Source organism: Nematostella vectensis, chromosome 14 (assembly GCF_932526225.1).
Source record: "Nematostella vectensis chromosome 14, jaNemVect1.1, whole genome shotgun sequence".
NCBI lineage: Eukaryota > Metazoa > Cnidaria > Anthozoa > Actiniaria > Edwardsiidae > Nematostella > Nematostella vectensis.
In genome coordinates this window covers 13,163,274-13,172,621 of record NC_064047.1, presented here as the reverse complement: position 1 = coordinate 13,172,621, position 9,348 = coordinate 13,163,274, and the positions used below count along the sequence as shown (strand labels likewise).

Genomic DNA, 9,348 nt, shown 5'->3' with positions numbered 1-9,348 from the left:
AAAAAGATATTTTACTCCCGGTCCATTAGAATGCAGCGAATTTCTATTTTAACGACGTAATAAATCTTTCTGAACAGTGTTCTGATAGTGTTATCGAATGACATTTATTGCAAACAGTTCCACCTTCGATGGAGTATTTCTTTTGCGCCTTCGAGATCAGCCTAGTTACCCGGTTTTTTAAATTTGGAAAAAGGATCGTATTTGACGATCCTTCGATAAGAAATGACCCATTTTTAGGGAGCAAGGGAGGGGAGGGGGAAGGTTACGAGTACTGCTGACATAAACATGCTGCCCTTATTGATATAAAGCGTAAAAGAACTAGGAGTGAACGGATGAGGCAGACTAAGTATGGGTGAAACTAGGGGTAGGTAAAGGGGCGTGCACATCCACAGGTATTGTAAATTGATATTGTGTAGAAAGCACCATATGAACATGCAACTATTTGAAAACTCAAGGAAAACATACATAAGTTTGCGCTAGCGGGGAGTTCGTGTTATCCGAGTAGATATGACTAGACATTCAGGGGCGGATCCAGAATTTCAAAATGGGGGGTGGATAATGGCCAGATAGACAAATCAGTGGATCAGTATAACTGATCCAGTGGTCCTTGGTGGATCACATAGATCTAACAATACTTCAAGCTGCATTGGATTTGTCACGTCAGCAAAGTAAAGTAGGCGAAGGCACTCATCAGTCCCTCAGACATTTATCAGTTTATTTTCGTCAAACAAAAAGTCTATTTTTACTCAAAAAGGGGGGTGGATATCCACCCCCCCCCCCTGTACATTAGTTTTAGGGAACTTAAAGTCAGTTCCAGTCGAAGGAGCTTGAGTTATCCGAGTTTGAGTTGACTCTTGTTGGCATAAAAAGTCATGTTGAAAATAATAGGTATTTATTCCTTGATGTCTGCATAGTACGTGATACACACATCCTTATAAACTCTCTGTATAAAAAGTAGAATTTAATCTAAATTCGTGATTTATGTAATTTTGCCTAGTGTTTTTCCACCAGCTGTTTTTTGTCCTTGTATAATTTTAGTTTCCCAGTAAGCAAATATCATAATCAACGCATCGGGAGCTTCGCAAGGTTTAGTCAAAGGATGGACACGCAAGGGGATGATGTTCGTGATTTCAGGAAAGAGCCATACTCTCCTCCAATATAAAAGGAAACTTTTCAGAGCCTCTTCTCCTTCATTCCTCCCCTGGAATTTCCACCACATGTAATTATCTAGGAATTTCCACCCCATGTAATTGTCTAGGAAGTTCCACCCCATGTTATTGTCTAGGAATTTCCACCCAATATAATTGTCTAGGAATTTCCACCCCATGTAATTGTCTAGGAATTTCCACCCAATATAATTGTCCAGGAATTTCCACCCCATGCAATTGTCCAGGGATTTCTTCCCTACGTAGTTTTCCAGGAATTTCCACCATATGTAATTGTCTACGAATTTCCACCCCATGTAATTGTCCAAGAATTTCCACCACATGTAATTTTCAAGAATTTCCACGCCATAGTAATGGCCAAAATATAATGACAAAAACGAATATACGACTGACTTCCTTATACAATCACTAAGGGACTGCCGAGGGTAGTAGCCAATCGTATCACGTGGAAAACGGGCAGCTGGGCTGGGCGACTGCAGGGACCGTAGGGTGACGACGACGATGATTATGACAAATCACTGTTGATCTCGTCCATCGAATGTAGGTCACGATTTGCCACCAGACAAATTGCGTTCTCTGTTCCATACAGGGGCCGCAATGCCTGATGGTACTCGCTCTACGGTGACAAGTTCGCATGCATTGAAACGTCCCCCATAATGCTCAAGGAGTTCATGAATGGCACGGTCTTCTAGCTAAAACAGATAAAGGAAGACAACGTTATTATCTATTATCATTGTTATCATCATCATAATTATCATTGTCGTCGTCATCATCATCGTCATAATTATTATCAATATTAATATTGCTTATTGTCATTATCATTAAAGTAAGTATCAGTATACGGATAACGTCTAAAGCTAGATATAAAGTGCCTTTGTCAGCCGCCATTTCGCCACACTAGCATACTACCAAGTGTGACAAAGAAGCCTCCGAGGTATTTATTGAATATTTTAAAAGCGACACTTTTAAACACCGTGGTTACTGCTTTAAAAATCCTGTTTTACTCTTCACCTGACATACGTAAGCGATATATCACCCTTTCCCTTACAGGAGTTGCCTGCACAAGAAAAGGTCGGATACTTTACCTGTATCTGATGGAGCGACTTCTGACGAGCCCTAAAGAGATAAAAGGCAAATAAGCAATAACTATTTTCTTTATTCTGCGTATCTTATGCATTATTGCTTTATTGGCGAGGCTCTTGAATTCTTGTGAGCGCAGCCACATGTCTCGGCTAGCTTTTAATCACTTTAATACGGTACTCATTTGAAAACATAATCATTTCAGGCGTAGGAAAAAAGAAAAATGTCCATGATCTAAGTACGTTGTCGAGCGGCCTTCAACGTAAGAAGTTATCGTTCGTCAAAAACGCGTTTCGATGAAAAAAAAAATAAATCCGTTTTATAAAATCCACTAAAAACTTGTCTATGCTATTTTATCAGATTCTTAGATTGAAAGGTTACACGGACATTACATATTAGAATCCCTACTTGGTGTAGTTGATATCCTCGAGCTCTTGAGATTGTAGGATTTCCGAGAACTGAGCGGCTGAAGGCGATGTTGTTGACGTCACTGACGTTGATGTTGACGTCACCGCTTTTGGTGAAGAACCCCATGCGCTACGAGAGAAAGAGAGAAATACCTTTCATTCCCTAGGTCAAAATAGTAACTCTTCCTAAAGTTATGACCTCTTTTCCAATTAATAGTTATGGAGGATTTGTTCTATAAGACTAAGTTCAAACGTCGAATTATCCATAAGCCGTATTCAATGTAAATGCATGCATGATTGTTTCTTTTTCATTTGCAAACGAAGTAGAATTAGCCAATGGAAATGAAGAAGTTGTGAATTGATCACCAGGATAGGTAAGGGTTAAAGAAAATTGGCAATCGAGGAACAAAGAGACCAAAAAAAAAAATCATACGCCCGGTCTTGCCGAATTTAATTGTCTAATTGCATCCAGATAAATACATTGGGTTAAACATTGAATTAGATGTCGCACAAAATGCGTCGAACCCAGTAGGTTGCGAGTAGTCAAAGTTGACTTGATGTGGAATTTCTGAATAGTATTTGACATCAAAAGCTGGATGTTGCATCGGCGTCGTGCTTTTACCATACATCACGACTGGCGTAGTAGTGATAAGTGCCGAACCTCACGATTCAGACGTCGAACTGCTCATGATTCGGCACGCCAAGAGCACGACGTATGAGTCAGTCCTTAGACAAAAAAAGGCGCATTTGCCATAACCTTACCTTGTTCTTATAGGCTGCACAGCGTCTACTTTAGCGGCTTCCGGTGGCAATACGCTCCAACTGAGAAACGAGAGCGAGGTAACAGTAACAGATGATGGTGATTGCAGAATAATGGTTGGGGAGGTTAATAGGATGAATAACACGGAGATGGTTACACCACAAGTAACAAGGGTAAAATGACAGAGAAAGAAATATCTACTACTATTTTCTGCTAATTCTTTTCAACAAGTCCCTTTTTTGGCTCCCATTATTCAAACTAACACATTTGGTGCTTGTGGGTTGGTCAACGCCTTACTGAGAGGTGGCGTAATTGTAAACCATCTCAGTGCCAATGAGAACGCTTCAAGGATTTTGAATAACGGAGGCCAGCAAAAAACGTTGGAATTCGTCGGCGAGAGTTCGCACAGCATTGAAAACTGCTGTAAATGTTCCTTTTGACTTCAAACAGAGGCTTATTTTCCGTGATACAGAGTATATTGTACAAAGAATTCAGTTAGCCTACTCTATAGAAATGTAAGATCTGGAGGAGACCTGAGTTTAATAACTTGATGTGGAGATTATATTACAATTATTCAAATGAAGTTGTGAAGATTTTTACTGACATAATTTTCCTCTTACGGTAGAGTTGACTGCATATAGTTCAATTTCAAAGTGTCTACTCTTACGGAAGAGTTGACTATATATATTTGAGCCACTACTAGACATCCAAATCTGCTCACCTGAGCTTTTTCCTGGAGGTGTTTGATACATCTGCAGGGAGTGACTTGGTTGGACTCGGCTTAGCAACAGACGACAGCTGTGACTTCCTCTCCTGTTCTATCAATTCCCTCAAGGAGCTAACAGGTACTGGGGTCTTATCGGGTAAACCCCTGGCGATGAAACATCAATACGACGACATTTACAACAACGTCACAAAGAATAGGCCGATTTTCGGATAAATGTTTTTAGCACGAAAGCTAGGCTTAAGCAGTTTCTAACTGGTTTTAGACCGTCTTGCACATTTGTATTTGTTTAATTGTCAAACCCATCAAGAAAGCCTATGGTTAATCATACGAAAATATTGAATATGGAATCCATAGATCATTAGGACGACCAGACATATTCTACGATGATTTCGAGTGTGCTTTGGAAGATCAAAAAGAAGCATGCAAGTGACTCATTATCAAAACTGGCGTCAAGCAAGTGTGACATATCGGATTTTTTTTTCGTATCTTCATGGACTGGGTTATGAGGCGAACAGTTAAGAACGGGCGGGAGAATGGGATCAGATCAAATGAATAAGGAAACTAGACGAGTTGGGCTGAAGATCAACATGAAAAAGTAGCGAGAATTGATGCGAAGAACAAGGAAAATACTACACACAGGATGTCGGTGGAAGCATTCAATTTCTTGGGAGCCACAATATACAAGGAGGGGGAGGGGCAATGAAGGGCATCAAGAACAGACTGTCCGAGGCAAGAGGAGCTTTTGTAAGACTAAAGAAAATACGGAACTCCAAAAGCATCTCAAGAGTTTAAGACCCTAGTAGAACCATAAAAACGTGGAAAAGGAATACGTGGGACGACCAGCGAATGATGTGTTTCGCAATACGTGTCTTAGTTTCTGGAGAGGGCAGGTATGAAGCCTTTGGGTACGGAGGTAACGCGGCGCAGATAAAGAATGACCGGCCAAATTCTGAGAAACGACGAAGGATGGTTGCAACATTTCAATGAGGGCACCGGAAGGGCAGAGGAAAAGGAAAGACCGAAAACAAACTGGAGAAGGACAATGGGAAAGGAAAGATAAGATGCATAAGCTGGCGATACGGGAAAAGGCAAGAACTGCAGCAACCAAAGGGGGGAAGTGGAGGACTTCTGTTTAGGCCATATGCGCCACGAGGCGCGAAGAAGATAGGTAACAGGTAATTTTGTCAAGCCAAGATATCAAAGAAGCAAATTCATTCAAGACGCCCTAATTTAGCGCTTAAATTTCAAAATTTCCTCCCCCAGGACCATTAGTTAGAAAACTTGTAACCCACTATGGAGGAAGATCAGTGTTTTGTATTATCTGGAGAATGGCCAATTTACACCAATCCAAAATACACCACGTCTTTTTTCTCAATGATCAACATTGGCGTTGTATGTTTTTGGTCATTAGAAGGGCTGTTGATTACTCACCAAGGGTTGGGTCTGCTTTCTGGTGACTTTTCTCCATTCTCTTGCGCCACAGATGTCTGTTCACTACCCGCAGACTTTGCTCTTTTGCGCTGTTTCTGTGACTGTCGACCACCAACTTCCCATTTCACGTTTATTCCAGCTTGGACCTCACTAAAAATTAAAATAGGCGAGAAAAAAGTATTATAACACGCCCTCCTATCTGTATAGCTGTATCCTATTTACATTATAATCTCGTTCAGGGTCACCGAGTATGACGAGCTTGTTTCTCTCTTGTTTTAGAATCCAACGCCTCAGGTACTCAGAAAAGTTTGCAGCTACGGCATTTTAGCCTGGATGATTCAGCTGTTAACCCAACAAACTTTCTCATGCCATCGACTAGTCGCATGTAACTTTTCTAGAAACCTTTCTATCAAATACACAAATAATATTTACCGTCTTTTTTACTACCAACGTAGGGGTCAACCGGTGTCAAACTCATCACGTTGCTTTTTGCGCACAACGTAAAATGAATACAAAAATAGAACCCACTGGAGGAACCGCTTTTTGGTCGAACCTAACCCCGAACTAGGATGTTGCGACAGGCACGACGTTTAATATACGCCTAAGTTTCGCTTGCTAATGAAAACGTAGTACAGACATATCAACGTCTTGCGTCATAGCTATATAAGGTTTTCTCGGTAACACTCTCCTGTGTCACATTTTAGACAACTGCTCAGCTTTGCTTTTTTTTTTACAACGAAACTTTCATTGTTAAAAAATATCGAATAGAAATAACGTAAAGAAATTCGAGTTTAATGAAAGGTAACCCATATTTTATGCGAGAGTCATATCGAGCCTTGAGTGCTATTCTTATCTTTCCATGTTCTTAGATACCTTTCTAGTATCGAGCCTTGACTGCTATTCTTATCTTTCCATGTTTTTAGATACCTTTCTAGTCTTATTTTTCCATGTTCTTAGATACCTTTCTAGTATTGAGCCTTGACTGCTATTCTCATCTTTCCATGTTTTTAGATACCTTTCTAGTCTTATTTTTCCATGTTCTTAGATACCTTTCTAGTTTTGAGCCTTGACTGCTATTCTTATCTTTCCATGTTTTTAGATACCTTTCTAGTCTTATCTTTCCATGTTCTTAGATACCTTCCTAGCCTTATCTTTCCATGTTCTTAGATACCTTTCTAGTCTTATCTTTCCATGTTCTTAGATACCTTTCTAGTATCGAGCCTTGACTGCTATTCTTATCTTTCCATGTTTCTTAGATACCTTTCTAGTCTTATTTTTCCATGTTCTTAGATACCTTTCTAGTCTTATCTTTCCATGTTCTTAGATACCTTTCTAGTTTTGAGCCTTGACTGCTATTCTTATCTTTCCATGTTCTTAGATACCTTTCTAGTCTTATCTTTCCATGTTCTTAGATACCTTTCTAGTCTTATCTTTCCATGTTCTTAGATACCTTTCTAGTCTTATCTTTCCATGTTCTTAGATACCTTTCTAGTCTTATCTTTCCATGTTCTTAGATACCTTTCTAGTCTTATCTTTCCATGTTCTTAGATACCTTTCTACTCTTATCTTTCCATGTTCGTAGATACCTTTCTAGTCTTATCTTTCCATATTCTTAGATACCTTTCTAGTCTTATCTTTCCATGTTCTTAGATACCTTTCTAGTCTTATCTTTCCATGTTCTTAGATACCTTTCTAGTCTTATCTTTCCATGTTTTTAGATACCTTTCTAGTCTTATCTTTCCATGTTCTTAGATACCTTTCTAGTTTTGAGTCCCTGCTAGGCGCATTTACCGACGGTGTCTCAAGACTTCTTCTCGGCTGCTTACTTGGTGACGTTCTGTCTCTTTTGACGAGTGGGGTTTCATGGTTACTGACAGGTACTCTCATGATACCCTGCTCCTGTTGCATTATGGTCCTGAGATCTGCGGTGGTTGGACTGGAAGCACTAAACACATTATGATTCGTCAGGTGTCACGTGATGGTGTCACGTGATGGCAAATCACATGGAAAATATTTGGAGGATGATTAAAGAGCCCTTCTCAGCCACACCTTTGTTATTGTTTTCGACCTATATTTGAAGAAAAATTAAAGAAAAAATATCAAAATAACCACCTGGAAATAAAGTCCCATGCTTTATTTACCAAAATCAATGGAAAATTCCACAACCGCTCATCCATATCAGCTGAAGGAAATTGATGCTTTCTCACACTTTCTACTTCGCTAGGATGACAAAATGGCGGCTGACAGAGGCTTTTAAATGGCAAAAAAAGAAGAAAGAAGAAATTATCTTGTCTTGTAATAACCCGGGGAGCCAACCTATAAGGCTTGAGAAAAGGTAAAGGTTTGGATAACATTTGAATTATTTCCGAGCTTCTCGTTGCTATCGAATTGTAGCTCTTATTTTTTTTCTTTGCTGCTCTTTACAACTCGAGAGCTCGATGTCGTGACAGCCATAAGGGCACTGACAAATGAACCACTGGGTCATAATCTGGCAACAAATCAGGCAACTCTGTAGATGAACATCAAACAAGATGTCGCCTCGTGAGGATAAGTTGTTACCTTGATGAGGATCCCCAAGCCTTCACTGGCGTGACCTGTGAAGTGAAGGGCACCATCATTATTATTATTATCATTCGCCGTTTGCGCCATCAATAGCAACACCATCGTTACCTTAAAATACCAGCTCAGCATTATCGCCGTCATCACCAACAATACCATTAAAACCATCATCACAACCATCAGCATCACCAACACAACCATCTCCACAGCCACCATCATTATCATCATCACCACCGTAATTATCATCTTCAAAACTATCGCCATCGCCATCGCCATCACCATTATCACCACCACCACCATCACTACCATCATCATTACCACCACCATCATCACCATCATCATTACCACCATCATTACCACCATCATCACCATCACCATCATCATCATCGTCATCACCATCATTATCACCATCACCACCACCAACACCACCACAATCACCACAACCAATACCACCACCATCAACACCACCATCATCACCATTGCCGTTGTGATCCCTTACCGTCTTCCTCTCAGGTGAGGGTGTATCATCTGTGTTGTGAGACGCCCGCTCGACCAGCTTTTTCTTGATGGGTGTTTTTCCAGGACGTGTTCTACTCGTCGGTTTCGTTCCCTCAAGTTTTCTGTACCACTGCCCTAGCGTATCAACCTCATTATGTTCGTCATCAACCACACATGGCTCGTCATGGGCGTCACGTGACGTGGTAGTGGCGATATGGTCAGTGGATTTCTGAGGGTCCCTTAAATAGTAGATGCAACTAGAGTCAAATCTTTCGTACGTAAAGTGGAGGTAAAAATAACATTAAATATAGACACACTGCTTTCATAATTTTGTTATACATATTTTTTTTTTTGCGTTTTCCGTTAAAAATCATTGGGAATTGCTACGTAATCGACAGGAAGTAAACTGGTAACATCGCCGCTTTAAAGGGCTTTCTCGCATGGAACATAAATGTTATGTTGTAATTTATATTGAAAAAGTTGTAAGAATAAACTGAAACTGAATAGAAAAGAAAGTACCCTATTGTCTTTGAAATGTATAATAACATGTTTTAAGTAAGTGTAAAGCCTTTGTCGAATCCAAACCTACTATTTCCAAAAAAAAACATCCATCCGCTCGTTACATTCAATCAACAGTATTTGATTTATACGAAATAGCAAAGGTAATTTAATAAACCTGGTAGTAATGTTAATCATCGAGTTAATAATCGATTTTGAAAG

General features: G+C 39.9%; 1 protein-coding gene across 4 annotated transcripts in view; it reads right to left on the bottom strand.

Moving 5' to 3' along the window:
- Positions 1 to 694: 694 nt before the first annotated feature.
- The window catches only part of LOC5503070 (inhibitor of Bruton tyrosine kinase), a 35,854-nt gene continuing 27,200 nt past the window's right edge, over positions 695 to 9,348 (bottom strand). For 2 of the 4 annotated variants that reach the window (XM_048721814.1, XM_048721813.1), the window contains exons 25-33: positions 8,630 to 8,867; positions 8,131 to 8,165; positions 7,328 to 7,516; positions 5,572 to 5,721; positions 4,135 to 4,284; positions 3,416 to 3,475; positions 2,655 to 2,783; positions 2,252 to 2,282; positions 695 to 1,858 (exon numbers count right to left, since the gene is read on the bottom strand). In XM_048721814.1, the coding sequence (XP_048577771.1) occupies positions 1,712 to 1,858; positions 2,252 to 2,282; positions 2,655 to 2,783; positions 3,416 to 3,475; positions 4,135 to 4,284; positions 5,572 to 5,721; positions 7,328 to 7,516; positions 8,131 to 8,165; positions 8,630 to 8,867 (1,129 nt within the window). In that variant the 3' untranslated portion in view covers positions 695 to 1,711. Of the gene's footprint in view, positions 1,859 to 2,251; positions 2,283 to 2,654; positions 2,784 to 3,415; positions 3,476 to 4,134; positions 4,285 to 5,571; positions 5,722 to 7,327; positions 7,640 to 8,130; positions 8,166 to 8,629; positions 8,868 to 9,348 lie in introns of those variants that run through there. The other 2 variants (XM_048721815.1, XM_048721816.1) reach the window with 2 other exon arrangements.